Genomic DNA, 23,738 nt, shown 5'->3' with positions numbered 1-23,738 from the left:
ACTCTCCGCAAAAAAATTACTTTGTATATATAAGGTATCTCTTATTTTTTATGTACATATATAGATTTTGAACACTCTAAATACAAGACTAGAGGTTGGTTCAATGGTTTAGGGGTTTCAAAATTCACTTTGAGATTTCAAGTTCAAATATCAAGCACTATTTTTTTTTCTTTTTCAAACGCCCTTAGTAAAAATCATGGTACAGCCACTGATTGAAGCATAATTATTATTGTCATAGTAGCAATACCTGAAAGATGATAACAATCACGATGCCTTAATCTCAACTAATTGAGTTGGTTATACAGATTTTGAATACCTTTTTTGCATCGTTGGATTATACCTAGGTAACCACGTTGAAAGATCATGGGAATTATAAGAATTCATCATATGATATAATTTTTGTTGATTGTCAACTTACTTTTCTTTATGTTCGGATTTAAGACTAGCAATATAAGTCCCTTTTTTGTGCCGAGTGCTTAATTTTTGCCTTTTGCCTAAAACTTCTAGGTTCCGGGTTCGAACCCTCACTCAGTCAAAATTTAAAAAAAAATCGCTAGGTAGAACTTGGATTCGCATAGTAGAGTTTTGCCTGCGAAACTTTGCCTTTAAGGCAGAATTTTGCCAAAAACTCTACCTCAACTCTGCCCTATCAGGCATAATTTGCCTTCAACTCTGCCCTATCAGACATAATTTTCCTGCAAACTCTGCCTTAAGGAAGAGTTTTAGAGGCAAACTATGTTCGATGGAGCAAAGTTTGACCTCTGCCTAACGAATTTCTTTTTTAATTTCGCCTGAGTAGGGGTTTGAACCCAAAATCCTGAGGTTTTAAGTGAATGGAAAAAGTTAAATACTTTCATTTTGATGGGCAAAAATTAAAGACCACCCCAAAATAAGGGCATTAAGCCAATTCCTGCAGATGGAGTTAACCAAAAGATTTGACATAAGTATAAATATATAGTGTCTGTAATTTTAATTAAATTATATTGAGTAGATATTTCTCTCTCCTCTCTTGAGGCGCAAGTTAGGATAAACACGACTAAAGTGCGCCATCGCCAGAGATGGGTACGATAGGAAGACCCCCAAAAAACCAGACCAAAACAACTGAGGAAAGCTTAACCATTGTCACTGTAGGAGCTCAAGGGAGAACAAACCTAGTTGCTAAGAGTAATAATCGACCATTGACGAGATAGAGGGTCTCATCAGACCTGAACAGTAGCCAACCATCGGAGGGATCTGGGCATCGGGGCAACTTACTATGGGTAGTAAAGCTGCTAGCACGCTGACAGCACACATGGAGAAAGGCAAATGAACAACTGATCTAGTTGACCCTGAGAGCTGGCCGTGATTGCCAGGAACAGTACTGGTGGATACAACACACGTAACGGGGAAAGGGTATGTTCGAGGGCAACTATTTGGCCCATCTACAAGTAAGACTAACAAAGTCCAAGCACAAATAGAGAAACAGCCAGATGGAGAACAAGGGTGGGCCAAACTGTTCAGTGGTACAAATTTATGAGCTGAAGGTATGAATCTCACGTTTATTGAACCTATTATCATCGATGGTCATAGAATTGCACAAATAAAAGAACATGAAATAGAATAAGAGACAGCAAAATGGAAACAAGCACTAATTCTCTACGGGTTGGGGATTCACCATCCATAGGGGCCATTACTAAATTCATAGGATCCAAATTGGAAATTCTCATACAAGCTAAAAATATACTACCACAATGAGGGATACTTTGTTGTCTTGTTTAACAATATTGAGGACAAGGAAGAGGTATTGTACTCAGGACCTCACACAATCAATAGTAAACCAATTATCTTAAGGGCTTGGAATCTTGATTTTAACTTTGGAGAGGAGGTGTTGAGAACTATTCCCCTATGGATCAGACTTGCAAATTTACCAATGAACTGTTGGGGTAATCAAACACTGAGTAGAATTGGAAATGTACTTGGGTGTCCCATTTATGCAAATGCATGTACTACGAATATAGAAAGGGTGTCCTATGCTAGGGTATTGGTGGAGATGGATGTGACAAGGGCTTTGCCATATACAATTAAGCTGCAAGATCCAGAGGGCCAGTTCTTTGTCCAGGATGTTGAATATGATTGGAAGCCTAGATTTTGTCCCAAATGCCTAAAGATTGGACATGTTTGTCCAACACCACCAGAGCAGCAGACACCTGTACAAGACAGAGGAAAGAGACCCAAAGCGAGGGTTCAGAAAGCTTAGGTACCAAATCAGCAAGGTGTTCCTTAAGTTCTTCAAGCAGGGGTGGTACAACCTAAAGAACAAGGTAGTACACAGAGCCAGGTGATAGAAAATAGACAAGGTGGCCCATTAGCTATACAAGCAGGGGTGGTGGAAACTAAAGAGCAACCTATTACTACCAGTGTGTCTACTCCAGCAGTGCCAGTGAAGGTGACCACAAATGCTCCTGAACCTGGCTAGCAGACTGCTAAACACTCCAATATACCAAAATTTCCCCTACAACTGAAGCCTAACATAATTAGTCGTGTAAGTATTTTCAGCCTATTGATCTCAAAAATCAACAATGAGCGCTGGATATTGGTGTGATACTTGCACCTGATCAAAGAAAAGGGGGGGACTAGTACTCCTTAAATCCCTTAACTGATAAGATGAAGGTAGGAACTTGGAATGTTAGAGGTTTAAATAAAGTACAGAAGCATAAAGAACTCAAAAAGTTCCTAGTAGATAAAAAAATAGATGTTATAGCTATTTTGGAGCATAGAGTGATGAAGAAAGCTACTACCCATATAGTAAATAAAGTTGCTAAGGGATGGGACACAATTACTCAACACCTGACAAAGGAAAGATATGGATACTATGGGACCCAAGATATTGTAGTTTCTCAATGACACAAATACATGATCAGTATATACGTGGGCTAACAAAGGATTATGAAATAAACAAGAGTTATTATTTTACAGTTGTTTATTGTATGCACACCATACAGGATAGAAAACTTCTATGGGATGATCTTCTAAGCCTTGCACAAGGCATCACTATTCCTTGGTTAGTCATGAGAGATTTCAATGTTGTCCTTGGCATTGAAGATAAAGTAGTAGGCTCTCCTATACAAACTAGTGAAATAGCAGACTTCAAAAATTTTGTGTAAAATGCTAGCATGATGGATCTGAAGGCTGTGGCAAATGAGAAGACCACCGCAGATATGATGAAGGTATTGTCTGACATGTATGAGAAACCTTCGGCAAATAATAAGGTATTTCTCATGAAGAAACTATTTCATCTAAAGATGATGGAAAATGCTCATGTTGCTGCACACATAAATGAATTCAATACCATTGTAAATCAATTGTCATCGGTAAAAATTGATTTTGATGATGAAGTGCAAGCTCTAATTTTGTTTGCATCCCTACCAAATAGTTGGGAGCCAATAAGAGCAGCGGTTAGTAATTCTATCGGCAGTGACAAACTAAAGTTTAACGATGTTAGGGATCGTATCCTTACTGAGGAGGTGCGCAAGACAGATTCTGGAGAGGCATCGACGAGTTCTTCTTTTAATGTTGAAAACAGAAGCAGAAATTATGACAGAAACTACAACCGAAATAGGGGCAGATCGAAGTCAAGGAATGGCAGGGGTCAATCCAGACTAGGGCGAACACTTGAGTGTTGGAACTGTGGAAAACCAGGTCACTTCAAGAAGAACTGTAGGGTGCCAAAGAAGGAGGACAACAAGGGGGCTGGAATCAACGCTGCTACGGAAGACATTGGCGATGCGTTGTTGCTATCGGTTGACTGCCCGATAGACTCTTGGGTGCTTGACTCAGGAGCGTCCTTTCATACCACCCCACATCATGATATAATGACAAACTACGTGGATGAGAATCTCGGCAAAGTTTATTTAGCCGATGGAGAGCCGCTAGATGTTGTTGGCATGGGAGACATTAATTTGAAGATGTCAAATGGATCCTCGTGGAAGATTACAAAAGTTAGACATGTTCCAAAGCTGATGTGAAACCTGATCTCAGTAGGTCAGCTTGATGATGAGGGATGTGATCTCAACTTTGGTAATGGGTCTTGGAAGGTGGCGAAAGGTGCTATGGTAGTTGGCTGAGGAAAGAAGATTGACACTCTCTGCATGACGACTAGCTGTCATGATACTGTTGTTATGGTTGACAACACAAAGAAGACAAATTTGTGGCATTGTCGGCTGGGGCATATCAGCCAGAAGGGGATGAAGCTGTTGGTGACAAATGGCTTAATTCCGGAGCTGAAAACGGTGAACCTTCATACGTGTGAGAGCTGCATTCTCAGAAAAAAAAAAGTGAGTAAGCTTCTCAAATGCAGGCAGGGAGTTGAAGGTCGAGAAGCTGGAATTGGTGCACACAGACGTGTGGGGACCTACCACTGTCCCCTCTCTTGGAGGATCACACTACTACGTGACCTTCATTGATGATTCAACCAGGAAAGTATGGGTTTACTTTATAAAAAATAAATCCGATGTGTTTAGTGTATTCCAAAGATGGAAAGCCATGGTCGAGAATGAAACAAACCTCAAGTTGAAGTGTTTGAGGTCCGATAACGGCGGAGAATACACCGATGGTGAGTTCAAATGGTATTGTACCGATAATGGAATCAAGATGATGAAGACTATTCCTGGAACGCCGCAACAAAATGGAATAGCCAAAAGAATGAACCGAGCGTTGAACGAGCGTGCTCGGAGTATGAGAATACACTCTGGACTGCCCAAGACATTCTAGGCAGATGCAGTCAATACCGCGACCTTCTTAATTAACCGAGGACCGTCAGTTCCCTTGGATTTTAGAATTCCAGAAGAAGTCTGGAGTGGCAAGAAGGTAAATCTTTCATTTCTGAAAGTGTTCGGCTGCTTATCATATGTTCATAATGATGATACGGCTAGAAGCAAGCTTGATCCAAAATCAAAGAAGTGTTACTTTATTGGCTATGGTGACACCGAGCTTGGTTCCCGATTTTGGGATGAACAAAATCGGAAGATCATCCGAAGCAGGAATGTTGTCTTCAACGAAGAGGTACTGTACAAAGACAAGTTGCAAAAAAATTCAGAATGTCAGGACAAGGAATCGGAAATAGTTAATTTGAGGGACTTTCCGACACCTGAGCCGCAGCCAGGTACAGCCGAGGCAGAGGAACAAACAATCCGAGAAGGTGCTGATGAAAGTGTTGATTCTGAAACAAATAAACAGACGCCAATCACAGAACTGTGTAGATCATCCAGGATCAGGAAGCCGATTCACAGGTACTCTCCATCCCTCAACTACATTCTATTCACTGATAGAGGGGAGCCAGAATGTTGTGAAGAAGCAATGCAAGTCGATGAATCGACTAAGTGGGAGCTGGCAATGAAAGATGAGATGGATTCACTATCGGCAAATCATACATGGGAGTTAGCCGAGTTGCCAAAGGATAAAAGGGCATTGCAAAACAAATGGGTTTATCGGATAAAGGAAGAACCCAATGGAAGAAAGCGTTATAAAGCAAGGCTGGTTGCAAAAGGATTTCAACAGAAAGAAGGCATCAACTATACGGAGATCTTCTCTCCGTAGTCAAGATGGTGACTATCAGAACTGTTCTTGGACTGGTAGCAAAGGAAAATCTACATCTGCAACAGATGGACGTGAAAACTGCATTTCTTCACAGTGATCTAGACGAGAAAATCTACATGCGACAGCCGGAGGGATTCAAAGTCAAAGGAAAGGAGAATCTAGTGTGCAAACTTCAAAAGAGTCTGTACGGACTAAAACAGGCTCCAAGACAGTGGTATTTAAAGTTTGACAGTTTTATGAAAAAAGCTAATTTTTCAAGGTGCGAGGCAGATCACTGTTGTTACTTCAATAAATTTAAAGACTCGTACATGATATGCTACTCTATGTCGACGACATGCTAATCGTAGGAGCAAACCTACAGGAGATTGATCGGTTGAAAAAAGGGTTATCGAAAGAGTTTGCAATGAAGGATTTGGGAGCTGCAAAGGAAATCCTTGGGATGAGAATCAACCGAAGCAAGGAGGGCATCAAACTCTCACAAGAAGAATATGTGAGGAAAGTTATCAAAAGGTTTAACATACATGATGCCAAGCCAGTCAGCACTCCCTTGGCTGGACACTTTCGGTTGTCAAAGGATCAGTCGTCGACAACCGAGGATGAGAAGAAGCAGATGGACAAGATACCTTATGCATCTGCAATCGGTAGTCTTATGTATGCAATGATATGTACAAGGCCAGACATTGCACATGCAGTGGGAGTTGTCAGCCGATTTATGAGAAATTCGGGAAAACAACACTAGGAGGCTGTGAAATGGATATTCAGATATCTGAAAGGTAGCTCGAGTTCAGCTCTGTATTTCCGAAAATCAAAAACAGAATTGCAAGGGTATATTGATGCTGACAACGGTGGTGATGTTGATAGCAGAAAGAGCACATCCGGGTACGTTTACACCTTCGGAGGTATTGCAATCTCTTGGGTTTCCAAGTTGCAAAAGATAGTAGCTCTCTCTAGTTGTGAGGCTGAGTACGTTGCTGTGATGGAGGCCACAAAGGAAATGATGTGGCTACAATCTTTTCTACGGGAATTGAATCAGGACCACGAGGGAAGTGTGCTATATTGTGATAGCCAAAGTGCCATTCATTTGGCAAAGAACCCGGTCTACCATGCTCGAACGAAGGACATACAACTCCGGTACCATTTCATTAGATCAGCTTTGGAAGATGGAGCGTTAGTGCTAGAGAAGATCGCAGGGAGTCAGAATCCAGCAGACATACTAACAAAGGCAGTAACAATAGACAAACTGAAGCAATGTTCAGCTTCAGTTGGCCTGCACGAAGTATGAAACTAGGAAAGAGCTGCTGCATCGATCAAAGTGTGAAGACAAATTAAAATTAGCCTTCAAGTGGGAGAATTGTTGAGTACTGTTCACGCGTATAAATACGCGATTTACTGTTCACGCGTGGTACTATTCACGTGTATAAATACGCGGTTTACTGTTCACGCGTGGTACTGTTCACGCGTATAAAAACACGATTTACTGTTCACGCGTGTTACTGTTCACGCGTTATTTGAAGGTTATAAATAGAGCTCTAAGCTTCATTTGGAAATACCACCCAAAAATTGAAGAAGACAACACATCCCAAAGAGAGAGAAAAGTCTAAGAGAAATACTCTTAGTGAAAGGCCTAAGTAAGAGAAGGCTTTTGAGAGAATTTTTTAGTAAAAAAATTCTTGAGTGAAATTGGGATTGGGGTTGTGAGGTTGAGTGTTGTAAACACTTGTAATATTTTTTCTTTAATAAGATCTGCAGCAGCAACGTGGACGTAGCTCTCACATTGAGGGTGAACCACTATAAATCTGTGTGTGTTATTTATTTATTCTTCGCTTACATCACGGCGTAAGTAGGTTCTGTCTAAGGAGATTGGTATTTAAGTGGTCCAGCTGTGACCCTCCAATCTTTCCTGGGAACCTGCTTACAAAGGTCGGATTTGGGATTCAAATCCTTACAAATAAGGCTTGTATAAATGGAACATCTCCCCTGCTAAACAAAAGCAGGTCATCAGCAAAGCTCAATTCTATAATTTTTCAGTTTTGCACACCTAGGATGAAATTTAAAGCTTCTATCAGTGTGGAGTTTCTTGAGCAACCTGTTCAAATACTCCATGACAAGAATAAAGAGATAGGGAGACATGAGATCTCCTTGCCTCAATCCTCTTTTTGCATCAAAAGGTGGGGTAGGTACACCATTTATGTTAATAGAATAAGTGACTGAAGTTAGGCAGGTCATAATCCATTTAACAAATACATTTGGGAATTAGAGTAGGATCAACACTTGTTCTAGATACATCTACTCAATTGAGTCATATGCCTTCTGCAAATCCACTTTCAACATGCACCTTGTTGATATACCCTTCCTAGTATATTGTTTAACAAGCTCATGTCTAAGTACTATGTTATCTGAAATTACTCTTCCTGGAACAAATGTTGATTAACTATTGTCTATGAGATCTTCAAGTACTGCACTCATCCTCTTGGTAATAATCTTAGATATGATCTTGTATAGCACATTACAGCAAGAGATGGGCCTATACTGTTTAATGGATGAGGGATGTTTTACTTTAGGAATGAGCGTGACTAATGTGCAATTAACGGGCTTATAGAGAGTATGGCCATTGAAAAAATCCAGTACTGGCTCAATGACATCATCACCAATGGAGTCCCATGCCTTTTTATAGAAGAATGCATTATACTCATTGTTACCTGGTGCCTTATTGTCTTCAATTCCCTTGATTGCCTTCACTATATAAGTTCTTGTAACATTGGTTATTAGACTGTGTTATTGGGATTTTGTTAATACTTTTCCCTGGTTCATAACCTCCGCTTTAACAACAGGAAGTTGTTGTGCTGCAGTTCCCAATAGCCTTTTGTAGAATCCAGTAACCTCTTCTTCCACGCTTGTTTCACTTTGTAACAGCTTCTGATCTTCAGTTGTTAAACATCTAATATGGTTTTGAGTCACTCTATTCCTCACGTATGCATACAAGTAGGTTGTATTGGAATCTCCAAGTTTCAGCCAATTCACCCTAGCCTTTTGCTTCATTGCACTTTCTTGTACTCTATACCACTTCTCAAGTTCTAATTTCACTTCCTTTTATGTATTAAACAACCGTTGGTGATCACTAGGCAGTTTCATTTGAATCTGAATGTCACTGAGTTTCTGTTTGGCTTCTTCAATTTTCACATCTATCCCCATAAACTCTGTAGCATTTAGCTGTTTAAGTCCATGTTTTAGTTTGTCTAGTTTCTTCCACACAACTTGCACAGGATATCCAGTACACCTTTGCCCCCATTGTTGTTGCATTATCCTTTGAAAATCCTAATGAGCTGCAAGACAGTTAAAGAATTTGAATGGCCTGGACCTCTTGTTTTTTCTCTCATCTAGTGTTACACATAATAGAAAGGGGTCTGAGAATTCAGGCTCCATGACTATCACCTCCATAGTATCCCATACCTGAGCCCAACATGTATTTACTAGTTCTCTATCATTTCTACTAAACACATGGTTGTTAGTCCTTCTTCGACAGCGTCAGCCGAATGACTCCCAGAACTTGTCTGTCGAGGAGATTCCAATCTGCTTGCTTCATCTCCTCTGGTTTCGGACTCAGAGGTTCATGAAGCTTTCTGCCATATAAATAATCTTCAATTTGCATTCTCCAGAACGCAAAATATGTACCATCGAATTTACCGATGCCGTGCGTCGTACCATCTTCGCCTCCCATCGTTTCTAAATCACAACACAACCTGTTGCTCTGACACCAATTGTAAGGATTTGAATCCCAAATCCGACCTTTGTAAGAAGGTTCCCAGGAAAGATTGGAGGGTCACAGCTGGACCACTTAAATACCAACCTCCTTAGACAGAACCTACTTACACCGTGATGTAAGCGAAGAATAAATAAATAACATACACCGATTTATAGTGGTTCACCCTCAATGTGAGAGCTACGTCCACGTTGCTGTTGCAGATCTTATTAAAGAAGAAATATTACAAGTGTTTACAACACTCAACCTCACAATCCCAATCCCAATTTCACTCAAGAATCTTTTACTAAAAAATTCTCTCAAAAGCCTTCTCTTACTTAGGCCTTTGAGTAAGAGTATTTCTCTTAGATTTTTCTCTCTCTTTAGGATGTGTTGTCTTCTTCAATTTTTGGGTGGTATTTCCAAATGAAGCTTAGAGCTCTATTTATAACCTTCAAATAACGCGTGAACAGTAACACGCGTTTTTATATGTGTGAACAGTAAATCGCGTTTTTATACGCGTGAACAGTAAACCGCGTATTTATACGCGTGAACAGTACTCAACATTATTCTCCGGTTTTAATCAGTTTCCCCAAGCATTTGGGCTAAAAGAAAACCTGCAGAAGTGTTCTATCTACTTTGGAGGAGTGAAACAAAGTGTCCAAGACCAGATTTTAGACATACTTAAGGTTCCTAAAGGTCAGTGCCTATCAGATACCTAGGGATACCTTTAAGTACTAAAAGACTGTCCATTGCTCAATGTCAACCACTGCTTGATAAGATGTTGGGCAAAGAAACCTCATGGACATCAAAGTTCTTATCCTATGCAGGTAGACTTCAACTTCTTAAAGCTGTCCTGTTTTCTGTGCAAACATATTGGTCACGATTATTTTTATTGCCTAAGAAGATAATGAAGATTATTGAGAGAATTTGTAGGACAAACTTATGGACTGGGGACATAAATATTTCAAAAAAAGCCTTGATTGCCTGGGACACACTTTGTATGCAAAAAAAGTGCTGGTGGTATGAATGTGATTAATATTCAGACATGGAACAAGGCTGCACTGTGTAAAATGTTATGGAATCTGTGTAGAAAAAAAGATGTGCTATGGATCCAACGGGTGCATATTTATTATGGGAAAACAAGTTCAGTATGGGGTCTATGTCCTAAACAAGCCTGTTGGATAATCCAGAAAATCCTCAAAGCCAAAACTTACATTGAAGAAGTTGGGATAACTGAAGCTGAGTTGTTAGCCATGCCTAAATCCTCAATCAAGAGGCTGTATAACAAGATGATGGGAGATTATGAAAAAGTCAGGTGGAGAAGACTTATATGCAACACCCAGGAGCTCCCAAATAGCTGTTTATTCTTCAGCAGGTAGCTCATGGAAGAATATATACCAGACACAGGTTGAATAAGCGGGAAATGCAGGTGGATCCAATATGCCCATTGTGTGAAAAAGATCATGAGAACATTAATAATCTATTTTTTCAGTGTGACATTTCCTGGTACATATGGGCACAGGTACTGAGATGACAAGGGATTAACAGATTACTTCTGAAGTGGATAGAAGAACTCCAATGGTGCGTGTCAAGATATAATGGCAAGAACAGTAGTGCAACAATTTTCAGAATCTCACTAGCTACAACAGTGTATCATCTATGGCTAGAAAGGAATCAGGCGGCTTTCCAGGGAAGAAGAAGATCAAATGATAGCCTTGTGAAATTGATCATCCAAGAGTGTTATGTCAGAGCTAGCATGAAGGCCAAACTAGCTAGTAGACTTACTGCTCTAGATTGGTATCCTGGTTGAAATGAATAGGGTCCTATGTGTGTCCTCTGTGTGATAGATATGAGGTAGAGCTAACTGGGGGCTGTCCGGCTAGGAACTAGCAAGTTTTTTCTCTTTTTTGATGTGTAACTCCTTACTTGGTAATAAATAAAATGTTTATTTACCAAAAAAAAAATTAATTATATTAGTTAAAGGATGAGCCTTAATTATTAAAACTTAAAAGGCTATCTCTATTATCTAATGACTACTTGACTAGAATTCGGATTTGGAGAAAAGCTAATGAGGAAGTTTTTCTCGAAGTAGTCCAAATGTAAACGTAATTAGGTGAAACAATATAAAAATTAAATTTCGGATTCTTTTATTGAATTTTGATTATTTTAGGTGTCTATCGTGACATATAAGTCAAACAAATAGCTGCAATTAGGGGTGTTCATGGTTCGGTTTGGGTCGGTTATTGATTAAAATCATAACTAAACCAATTTAGTCGGTTTTTAAATGTCTAAAACCATAACCAAACCAAATAAAATAATAACCACCAGTTTGGTTATTGTCGGTTTGGTTCGATTTTTCGTTTTATGACTAGCAGCCATGAGACTTATCAGTAAAACATTAAAAAGTTGAAAAAGACGTGTCTTTTTTTTTTGTTTTTTTTTTTAACGGGTAACATAAGACATGTCTTTTTTTTGTTCAAACGATAACTTTTATTTATAGTTTAAGGTGGAACATATATCATACAAACATTTTCACTATTAGTAATAGTATAGTACTCAAATTACCCAAAGTTGCTAAACTATTACATATAGAGCTAAAAACTAACTTAGTAGTGGCTGCACCATTTTTGTCATCTTAATACACATACCTGGAAATAAAGTAGAGCATAGGAGCTTTTAGTTGTTGTTACAAACATACATTTAATTAAACATAAAGACTACCTAAAATTAAAATGAAAAATATATGAAATAAAAAAACTTTGTGTAATGATCCCAAACTTTGGGGCAGTACTTGCATTTTGCCCTCAATTCTCCCATTTTATTAAAAAAACTTTGTGTAATGGTCCCAAACTTTCGATGTTTTTCTATCATTATCCCCAAGGCTAGGGTCTCGACTACAAGGAGTTGTTCGTTTCTGCTTTTTAGGAGGATTATCCACGGAAGAAGTATTAGGGCATTAGCATGTGCTTGAGTTGCAGCAAATGCTGATGTTACTAAAGTATCTTCTATAGGAACCTCCAAATTTACAACCTCTGTCCTTTTCATATGAAAAAATATTAGAAGTTTAGGACCAATTCAGACAAGAAAAAAGAAACATATAATTTCGAAAAAAAAAAAAAAAAAGCAACCTAAAATCAAATGACTGACAAAGAAAGGATAAAAATTTAAGTTAAAGACATTAGACTCTAACGTGAGCTTCTGGTAGTAGGTTTACACTTAACACTTAAAAGAGTTAAAATACTTAAAGACATGGGCTTCGACATATTCTTAAAAACATGTGCCGTAAACAATCATGTGAAATAAGTATGCCAAAAATCAAATTAATGATTAAAAGATAAAATATATTTATAATTATTTATGAAAAACTAATATTATACATATAAATAATTATAAAATTTATATACATAATTTATCGGTTTGGTTCGGTTATTTATTCGGTTATTTTTTAATAAAACCATAACCAAACCAAATATTATCGATTTTAAAATTTAAAACCAAACCAAATCAAATCAAACTAAATCAAATATCGATTTTTTTATTCGATTTGGTTAAATTTTCGGTTAGGTTTTAGTTTTAACCGAAATCGTGAACAACCCTAGCTGCAATAGACCCAAAATAATTTTGTTTTTTGGCCCCTCGTTCATAGTGACTTCCACTTGGCTCCCAGCTCCCAAAAGCTGACGGTTTCTTTTTTTTTTTTCTTCTTTTTTTGCTCCTTTTCGTATTTCAAAAATTGCAATATATAATCTTGGGAGATAGGCTTCATCCATGAAATGTCAAAAAAAGAAAGGGATAATTGTAATAATATACAATCTAGCATAAAATATTACAGCCACATAGCTAATTTTTTTTCGGCAACAGTATTTATACACACGATATAAATATATAACATTATACACTTATTGTAGCCAACATATAAACCTGTATAAAAGTGTATAATAATGTATAAAAGGGTCATTTCGGGTAATATTGAAAATATGGACCATTTGGATAAATATTTTCTCCAAATAGACATAAAGTGTTAGTTTCCCAAAAAAAAAAAATTGCTTAGGATTTCAATGATGATTTTACAAAATCGCCATGCATACATGTAGGGGTGTACATGGACCGGGTTGGTTCGGATTTTTTAAACACCAAACCAAACCAATCGCGTCGGGTTTTTAAATTTATACACCAAACCAAACCAATAAAATTCGGGTTTTTCAACCTCGGGTTATTCGATTTTCTCGGGTTTTTCGGGTTTTTTTTTCCGGAATAGTCTTGATACAATACATATAACTTTTACTTCAAATATTTCTATCCTAGTAAGATATAACTACATAATTAAGGTGTTTCTTAAGAAAATAACACAAAATATGAGAAGAGTGATGACATTGTATTAAAATATTCAACAAAAACTAATAAAATCGATTAAAATAAATATTGTTAATTAACAAGCCATAAAGAAAATGACCATAATCTAAAAATACTAAGTCATGCTAAAATAAGCACGGCTAATAAATATTAATTACATGACAAAGAAAAAAAAACTTAAGTTATGTATTTTCACTCTCTAAACTAATTATACAAAACTAAAGAATAAATATCCAACATTATTGTCATTCCTAGTGGTAAGTTGAATTTCTTTTGTTAGCGTTAGTGTTGAGCTGGTTTTGGTTTGAACTTTATTTGAGTTACAAATATCCATAGGATATAAAACTTATTGACATTCAAAATTCTAAGTTCAAGCTTGAATAATATGATAATAGATAAAAAAAAAACTACGAAAAAATAAAAGAAATATTTATAAATTCCATTACAAATAAATATTTTTATGTATAAAATATTTTAAAAATTGAATACATGTAATATCGGGTTGGTTTGGTTCGGTTTGACTTTTTTTAGTTAAAATCAAACCAAACCAATTATGATCGGGTTTTTTTTCTCAACACCAAACCAAGTCAAACCAAACCACTAGTCGGGTTTTATTCTCGGTTTGACTCGGTTTGTCGGTTTGGTGCGGTTTGTCGGTTTACTTTGTACACCCCTACATACATGGTTAAAGTACGGAAAAAACTTACCCGCACCGGGTGTATACACCCAACTAATAAATAAATGACACTTGTCACATTATTTAACTATAAATATTAGTACTTAACCCTAGTTAACCAAATTTTTGCACATAAACTTAATTAATAATATAAAAATATTCTCACACTATTTCTTTTATCTTCTTAACAATAAGTAATTGACTGTACTTTTTTTTTTTTTTACTTATCAAACACTTTTGTGCCAACAATTAACTACATCTCAAAGGTCATAACTATATGTATTTTCAATGGTACACCCACAATATATAAACAAATATTGTTGTTCTTCATACATGATTCTTATTCCAGAAAGCCTAAAGGCTCTTTGTGTTCCTATTGAGGAGATGCCAAGTTGCAACATCTTTCCTTGGCTACAAAACACTTATACAAAACAATATCTAAATATTGTTCAGCAAATATTAGAACCATGAACCACCAAGAAAACCATAGCTACACTGCACATACAGATTTCGAAAACTAATCAAGGCGTGTCAACTAGTTTCCTCACAAAATAGCTTAGTTAAGAGTATGGATGTGATAGATGACAAATACTCTACCTAAATATAATAATCAGAAATCTGCAATAACAAAGAAGATTTCGGTAATGAAAAGGATAATTTATTTTAGTCGAGAATTTTTTCAAATAAAAAGCTTAAGGTACATCTTCATCACAAATTCAACAAGCAATAAAAAGAAATCAAGAATACAACTTTAATTATGTTATTGGCTGCTTTAACCAACGAACCAATCAAAAGTTTTCTAAAAATTTTTTACCATCCAACAAAAGAAATTAAGGATCTTTTACAAATGTGTGTAAGTATACTACTATCTAAAAATTAAAGGACTAGCTTCTCCTGCCCAAATGCCTCAAAATCATAGTATCACATCATTCTCCGTGAAGATATGACACTTCAATTGTAGTTTCGTCCTGATTTCCATGTACTTGCAGATGATTGCTACACAAATAAGAAATAATTCGAATTAAAAAATATTCAAATATATTAATCATAATTATATTACCCTTAACGTTGTGACAGTACCTGTGTAGTATTCTCAACACCTTGTAACAAGGTTAAAAATGAGACATTTGAGTCATCCAAATCCAAGTCAAAAGTAGTATCCTTAAAAAAAGACAAATCCAAGACAAATTAATAATGTAGAACAATGGTTTAAGATAAGAAATTTATATGAAAAGAAATAAAAGAAAACTAACTTGTAAATTGACTTCTGATATAGGCGATGTTGCTTGACGAGGAGTGTATACATTGTTCTCAAACAAACCTTTTATTGGCGGTGCATCAACTTTTTGAGATTTCACTATAATCAAACAAAACTAATTAGATTATTACAAAAGTATATTATTAAATGAAGACCTACATAATACTTACTAGTTCTCGCATGAGTCGGTTGAGTAGTTTTTTTCTTTTTGGATTTCTCCCAATGATTTTGAATACGCTCTTTGCGAACGCCTGGTGCTCTTACATACAGAGGATCCAATACCTTGTCTTCTATATTTTTCTTACCATTTTTTGCTGAAAAATGAACAGTAGTGTTGTCCAATTTTCCTAGATAGTCATCCAATTCATCTGAAGCATTTTCGAGATGTCTTTGAAAAATTTCTCGACACTCTGTATTAGATTTGCTAAGATAAACAAGATTGTAACAAGTCTTCATCACACTATTAGTGTAAACAATCTCAGATGATTCCGAATTTCCATTGCTAGAACAGCTCTTGCTTGGCAAATCTTTTATTCTTTTCCTCACATCTTTGGTCCATCTCTTCAAAATATATTTCGCCGGGATTTCTCTAACCTTATTAGAAGTGAAAACTAGTAGACAATGTGCACATAAAATACCCACAGATTCAAACTTCTTGCAAGTGCATGTCACATGTAAAGTTGTGGAATCCAACTCCACAAACCAATTCTTGGTTGAATTATGCATTCTTACTTCATATTTGGACACTTGACCATCACAATATACTTGTGCCTCAATATAACAAGCCCCAGCTCCTTTGAGAAACTCTTTCTCAAACATGTTATAAATCTTGTGAGTGTAGACGATAGAAACCTGAGCTAAAATTGGACTACCTTTTACAGCAAGAGTAGGTCTAGCTTGTTTACAGTTGAAGTCTTCATGTTCTTCACTCAGCCGCCACTTATTTACTGCATTTTTCTCATAGTTAGTGACAAATATGTGCAAATAAGTGCTCAAGTCACCAAGCCCGTTTAATACATGATTAGTACTTTCACTTCGAGATGAGGCTTTCAATCCAGCACTAAAGACATCATTATTAAAAGTTGTGGACCACATGTGTCGAATATTGTAAAGATTCTTCAACCATTTATGTTCTTCTATATTATACATTGTAAGCATCATCTCCCAGGTTTCTTCAAACTCAGTAATAGAATCACATTCTGACATACACTTGTTGAAAAGTTTAGAAAAACCTTTATCATTATTAAGTGAGCCCAAATGAGATGGGGCATTCTGGGATATGTGCCATTGACACAGTCTATGTCTAGTTCCAGACATCACTTCTCTAATAGCAATTGCCATTCCTTGAGCTTGATCAGTTATAATAGTTTGCGGGGCAATGCCTCCCATTGACTTTAAAAATGTAGAGAATAACCATTTGAAAGATTCTGCCGACTCATCAGATAAAAAAGCACAACCAAAAATTATATTCTGCCAGTGATGATTTATTCCAATAAATGGTGCACAAATCATACGATACTTGTTTGTCCGATATATGGTATCAAAAGAAACGACATCACCAAAAATCTCATAGTTAATTCTAGATCGACCATCTCTCCAGAAAAAGTTAGCCATACGCCCTTCAGAATCAAGTTGAACATCCCAATAAAAGAGACTTTCACTCGCTTGTCTATTATTAAATTCATTAACAACACTTTGAGCATCCCCAACTTCCACCTTAGATTTCATCAACTGGTTTATAAAATTAAAACAATCTTTCTTTGAATAGCCTAAAACATCAGCCCCTCCAGCTTCTTCTGCCAGGTAAGAATAGGTTGCAGTTGGCTTTATACCAGCATTAACCATATTTTCAATAACTAGCTTTTTGGCTTTAGTTATAGAACGAGCTGATTTTAGCAAATGTCTCTTTTTCGGTGAAGCCATCTCATGGTTATGCTCTTTAATAAATCTATCCACCGTGAAAGGACTACTAGGAATTCGACGCTTAAAGATTATCATTGCAGGACATTTTGATCGCGTGTCAATATGATTGCAAGACACCTTACTGGATTTTCTTAGCCTTTCATCTTTTTCCCCATGCCTATAGCATACGAAACGTTTTTCTCTAACCACTTCGCTACCTTGAAAATAATATTGCTTATCCTTCCGTACACTAAAACCTTTGGAATGTGCATATTCACAATATAAAATATAAGCCTCTTTCTCGTCTTTAACAATTTGATTTTTCATTTTCCCTTCTAATTCAATTATGACATCTTCTGAAACTTCCTCTTGATTTTTTTCCTCATTCTCATCTTCCGCTCTAATATCTTCTAATAATTCTTCGTCACTCTCAGCATTATTTGCCTTCTCAAAAGTTGACATTCTAATATTTCAAACAAGGAGAAAAATATTTATAACATGTATAATCATAGAAAAGGAGAAACATACATGCAACAATAATCAAAATTCCCTCAAGTTCATGAAATAAAATATAAAAGACTAACCTAATACTAATTGAAAATAAAAGGAAGCAGTAGCAGAAAGAGACATTAGCTTGTTTGGTTTAAATTCGTATATAATATTTGATGATCAAATAGTTGAAACTGATTCAGATTATTAAGAAGAATGCTTGATAATTCATTAAAATATAACAGATATAGATAATAGCTTCTTTCTACATGCATATAAACTTACGTATGAAGTTAATAAGGAATCACCTATTTGAAGCCAATTTCCTTATTCCTAATAAGCTTAATTTGAAATCCCCACCCGCTCCAAGAATGTTGCAAAGCTTCGGAATAGGCAGAATGCTAGAAGAGGAATGAGCAAAGAAAATTGATTCAATGACGGCAACCCTAGCTTAACTGATGTGACGTTGTTAATTTTGCTACTTGTTTTAAATTTTTACTTTATTAAAAAATAGAATTTTAAGCCTTAGTTTATTATCTATGGTTAACTTAACTGAGTTGGGTGTATACACCCGGTGCGGGTAAGTTTTTTCCGTTAAAGTACTGCCACGCCGTTCTAATCAGAACTAACTAAAAGAGCAGTTCTCTAAATTTACTCTTTATAACACTAAAAAGTTACAAACTTATATTTTATAATTTAGTCAATACACTAATTATTTATCACACTAAAGTTACAAATTAAATTTGTAATAGTAAAGTTTCTAAATTATGTATTAGTTATCCAAAAAATACAAATCGCTGCAAAGTTCAGTTTTCGGAGCCAGAAAATGACATGTCATCAATCCATATTTTAAACATAAAAACAATTAACAAAATACTAAAGTTAAAAGAAATATAAAGAAAAAAGTTCTTCAAAATTAGTGAATGATTCTCGCCGATTGACGATGGCGAGAAGCGTTATCTGCTCTTCCTGATTTGTGTATGCTATTTGTAGCAACTCGTTTTTTTTTTTTTTGGTTTCTTTAAAGTTTTTTACTTTTAATTTAATTATTTAAGTTTAAAATATATGTTATGAAAAGGTCAAATTTTGTGATAAAGTTGCTCATGTGGCATGTACTCAATGACAAAATGATGATGTGTTGCGGTGACTTGATTTTGTGATAAAATTTGCTCACATATGCCGTACACTGTGGTAAAAATGATAATGTAGCGATGGCATGTCAATTTTTGGCTCCGAGAATTTAACTTTTCGGTGATTTATATTTTCTGAACACTAACATGTAGTTTTCTTTACTATTACAAAAACTAATTTTGCGATTTTAGTGTTATGAATAGTTAGATTAGTGACTTTACTGTTACAAAACATAATGTGTTGCTTTACTCTTACAATTAGAAAGTAAGTTTAGTAACCATCGAATAAATCCCGAAAAACAGTAGTGAAATTATATCCGTTTTTCCATAGATTTTTGTTCAAAGTTTAATATAGGAAAGATTTCGCATATATATGGCCCAAACAACAACTTTACAACGGTTCATTTGCACTTTTGTGCTTATTTTGTGTTGGCCTTTCAAATGAGATGGTTTCAATTGTCTTTCAAAATCGAAGTTATGCCTACAAAAACAAAAGTTATTCCTTAAAAAACAAAAGTTATTCATCATAATATTCATAAGTTATGACAGCATTTTTAAAGAATTTACGTTTCTATAGACATAAATTCAATTTTGAAGGACAAATATTAAAGACTAGCCCATTTGAAGGGGAAAAAAAAATTAAAGGCTAGTCCATCTAAAGGGAAACCATGCAATTCTAGCTTCGTTGTTTGTACGGAATGTTCTTCAAAGGCACTGGTCTTTAATTTTTGTCTTCACTAAAAACTTCTTGGTTTCGGATTTGAACTCTGACTTAGTCAAATAAAATAAAATCGCAAGGTACAGTTTAGATTCGCAAGACAGAGTTTGTGTCAAACTCTACCTGATCAGGTAGAGGTTTGCATTAAGGCATTTGTTTTTTTTAAAATTCAGTTGAAATTTTGCAAAACTCTTCCTTAAAGCCTAACTTTTGCCTGAATAGGCGTAATTTTGCTACGAAACTCTGCCTTGAATTTTTATTTTTATTTTTTATTGAGCCGAGGTTTGAACCCAGGATCTTGGGGTATTAGGCGAAGGACAAAAATTAAAGACCACCAATTTGAGGGACAAAACTTAAAGATCAATGCCTTTGAAGGGAATTCGTGCAAATGACCCTACTTGCTTTACAAACATTGTAGCTAAATTAATTTTGGAAAAGTCACAGAAATATAACTTTTTCAAATGATAATTAAAAAGATTACAACAACTTTCAAAAAATTACATAAATACAACTTATTCAAAATTTTAACTTTTTAATTACAAAAATACACTTTTTGCATTCCTAAAATATCAATAATACTTAATTTTAGGAGTTACTATCATTAATGCATATTCATTTTTTACTTTTTCTTTCTTTCAAAGTCATTCTCCCCTCTCTCTGCAAAAAAATATATATATGTAAAGGGAATGAGAGATAATGTAATTTTCCAAATAAACAAAGCAGAATCAATTTCAAATCCCATATTCCATCTACCGTTTTGAAAAGATTTTTTTTTCTTTTGTTTCCTCCTCTTTATTCTTCTTTTTTATTGACTGATGCAATTATTTTTTGTGACTAAAAGAAATTATTTGAATATATTAATATTAAGAAAAGTACACGAAAAGCTATGGTATATTGTATAACAAAAGCACATTGAAATATACCTAAAAAAGTAGATGGTATATTCAAATTGGTAAATTTAACTGAAAAGATGATAACAAAGTATATGCGGATATAATAGTAGAAATTAATATATCTAAGTTTGTATATCATATATAGTATATAATATTACAATATACTTAATATATGAATATATGACTATACGTGCCAACCAATTGTACTCTACAATAATATATATAGTCACAACATATGATATATAGATAGAATAATATATATAACAAATACTATAGTAATATACTTGTTCATGAATTAGCTTGCTAGTAGATTGTGCCGGAGCTTTTTTAGGTAAGCACTTATTGTGTTTTATATGCATTTAATTATGTTATCACTAATATAGGAAATCTCCTTATTTTTAGATTTTTATTCATAGCAATAATCTCCTTGTTTTTAGCTTTAAGTTGCACAACTTGTAATATTTAAATTAGTTATAGATTATATATTTAACTCTTATATATCTTGTATTTTAGGTATAAACTCGTCTCGATGTTGTTGAGATATACCTGCTCAAAACAGAGCTCGTTTGCATAAATTCAAATTCTGAATTTGAGCGCCAAGCTCCAAGCTCCTTCAATGACTTCCTATGGTGTTTTCTACTACTCCCTTCATGTTTCTCGGCTATCAGTCAATGGATAAACACATTTTCAAACTTCTAACAATATGCTTATGATTTCACCTCTAGTAAAGTGGTGATTTGTTGCACCAGAGTTTGTTTGGAGAAGGATTTGATAGAAAGGTTGTTTGTCGTGAGCAGAGTGGAGGATACGGCCCAAACAAAACTTTACTTGCAACTCTTCAACTTCAAACACTACTTTTTTTCAGATCTTAATCATATCTATCCAAATGCATGCTTATAAGAGTCCGTTTGGGACATATAAATTTTTTTCCTTTTAAAAAAACTCAAAACATATGTACATTGAACTAATTTTTAATTTAGTTTCTTAAGATGAGCTTCTCTAGTGAAAAATCTTCTGCTCAAAAAACTTTCAATTGTATGTCCAAATACAACTTTAACTCTCATATTTTCAACTTCAGGTTCAATTTTTTTTTTTTTCAAATTTCAACCAAATCTATATTCAAACGCCTACTTAGAGTTTGTGAAAGACAAACTTTCTTTTCCTCTTAAATCGTAGAACAACATATGTAAAAACTCAATAATGTTGTAAGTGTTGTCTTAAAGAAGTAGAGACTTCGTACGTACCAGCACTTATCTTAGTCCTCTAAGGCCAAGACCTGACTCAAAAGAAATGCGTATGGTAAGAAGATAGACTACCTCATTCTATCTCATAGTCAACATTTTGGGTTAATAAAGCCGGATTAATTAGTTAAGTCAAGATTGCATGACTTAAGTCAAATCCAACTACATTGGGCTAGGTTGGGCCTCTACAAAATGGCTCACCCACATATTTCAAAGGAGGCTCGACCTACAGGGAGAGGACGACTGAAAAGAAGGCTCGACCTACAGGGAGAGGGCGGCTGAAAAGGAGGCTCGATGTCACGACCCGACTAGGGGCCATGACGGGTACCCGGGGCTAACCACCGAGCACCACTCATTCTATTACTCATCATACTCATTATACGTACATTCGTTAATTATATACTCAAATCATAGGAAAACCATTTTTCATTTGGAACATAATTACTTTTATATACATAAGCCCTTCGGTTATCAAAATAATAATATATATACAATATTAACATCGTGAGACCATGCTACCCAAACATATGTATCTACGAGCCTCTACTAGAGTACTAGACATATGGACGGGACAGGACCCCGTCGTGCCCGAAATACGTATATGTACACAAAAGAATAAACCAAATAGCACCTCTGAAATAATGGAGTGTTCCTGTAAATCTGCTGATGGCTCCTATGGATCTGCACCGTCTCCCTGTCTACCTGTGGGCATGAACACAGCGTCCAAAGAAAACGGACGTCAGTACGAATATTGTACTGAGTATGTAAGGCATGAACAATAATGATATATTAATGAAATACAGAGACATTGAGTGAAGAGCGATCTGTAACTGACTGTCACTTAAAGCAGAAATAATGCATGCTAACTTACCTCATAATCATCATCATATCATGTATGCATATATGTATAAACTGCCCAACCATATAGGTACGGTGTGATAATCATTAGTCTGTGTCCAGGCCTCCCGCGTCCGGGGTACCATCTCATGCCGCCCACTAGTGGTGTATGCCCATGCCGTCTAGACATGGTGTAATACGCTGCCCGCCTTAGCGGTGTCTGCCCGGCCATGTAGGCACGGTGTAATATCATCATCATATACTTATCATGAATCATGCATGAAACTCAAGACAAACTATACATCTATCGGGGTGACGTAAGGTCGTGAACCCCCAATTTCATTATGGAGTATTCATAAACATTCTGCCTCACCTTGAAGTAATTAGCATATAAGGTGAGTGTATACAATGAACAACATCAATGGATCACAATAAGAATCATTAGCTTTGTAGAAACATAATATCATGGGCCTTAGACTCTTTAGACTTAGACTCATCGTCATCATTATCATGCTCGTAACATATCTCTTATCTTGTCTCATATGAAGCTCTTTATCAAGATTGACTCATAGTTTTTGGACGTAGGAAAGTCATGAAGAGATAGGAAATATCATGTCATAAGAATCATGCCTTAGAAAGAAGGTACTAGCCTTACATACCTTTTCGTTTAGCTACTCTATCGCTTGAACGTTCCTCTCCAATATTCACGTTTCTACCTTCAAGAGAGTTTATACTCATATTAGATAATCGATGATATAAGCGCGTTTGAACTAGAGCTAGAGAAAAATTGAGCAGCATCCCCTTTGTTTCTATTACTTTCTCCATATCTTATATCAATTCCCAAACATCCATAACAACATCCACAATATTATAGGCAACAATCATCATTCATCTATATTACCCACATTTCACAATTTCACTGAAT

The 23,738-nt window shown here is 35.7% G+C and overlaps 1 protein-coding gene across 1 annotated transcript; it reads right to left on the bottom strand.

The window, feature by feature from the left end:
• Positions 1–15,296: 15,296 nt before the first annotated feature.
• On the bottom strand, positions 15,297–17,967 carry LOC132628492 (protein FAR1-RELATED SEQUENCE 9-like). The gene is made up of 4 exons (XM_060344269.1): positions 15,774–17,967; positions 15,599–15,702; positions 15,426–15,506; positions 15,297–15,341 (listed from the first exon to the last, which is right to left on the bottom strand). The coding sequence occupies exons 1-4, from the start codon at positions 17,965–17,967 to the stop codon at positions 15,297–15,299; spliced, it is 2,424 nt and encodes an 807-aa protein (XP_060200252.1).
• Positions 17,968–23,738: the final 5,771 nt, after the last annotated feature.

This window comes from Lycium barbarum, chromosome 2 (assembly GCF_019175385.1).
Source record: "Lycium barbarum isolate Lr01 chromosome 2, ASM1917538v2, whole genome shotgun sequence".
Taxonomy (NCBI): Eukaryota; Viridiplantae; Streptophyta; class Magnoliopsida; order Solanales; family Solanaceae; genus Lycium; species Lycium barbarum.
This window is presented reverse-complemented; position numbering and strand designations above follow the sequence as displayed.

What these genes read in the sequence shown, in the direction of transcription:
- LOC132628492 (XM_060344269.1), bottom strand. Translation starts at nt 17,967, where the DNA reads ATGTCAACTTTTGAGAAGGCAAATAATGCTGAGAGTGACGAAGAATTA. An exon ending in TATCAGAAGTCAATTTACAA is followed by an intron (nt 15,507 to 15,598) that starts GTTAGTTTTCTT and finishes TCTTTTTTTAAG; the next exon opens with GATACTACTTTTGACTTGGA. An exon ending in GTGTTGAGAATACTACACAG is followed by an intron (nt 15,342 to 15,425) that starts GTACTGTCACAA and finishes TTATTTGTGTAG; the next exon opens with CAATCATCTGCAAGTACATG.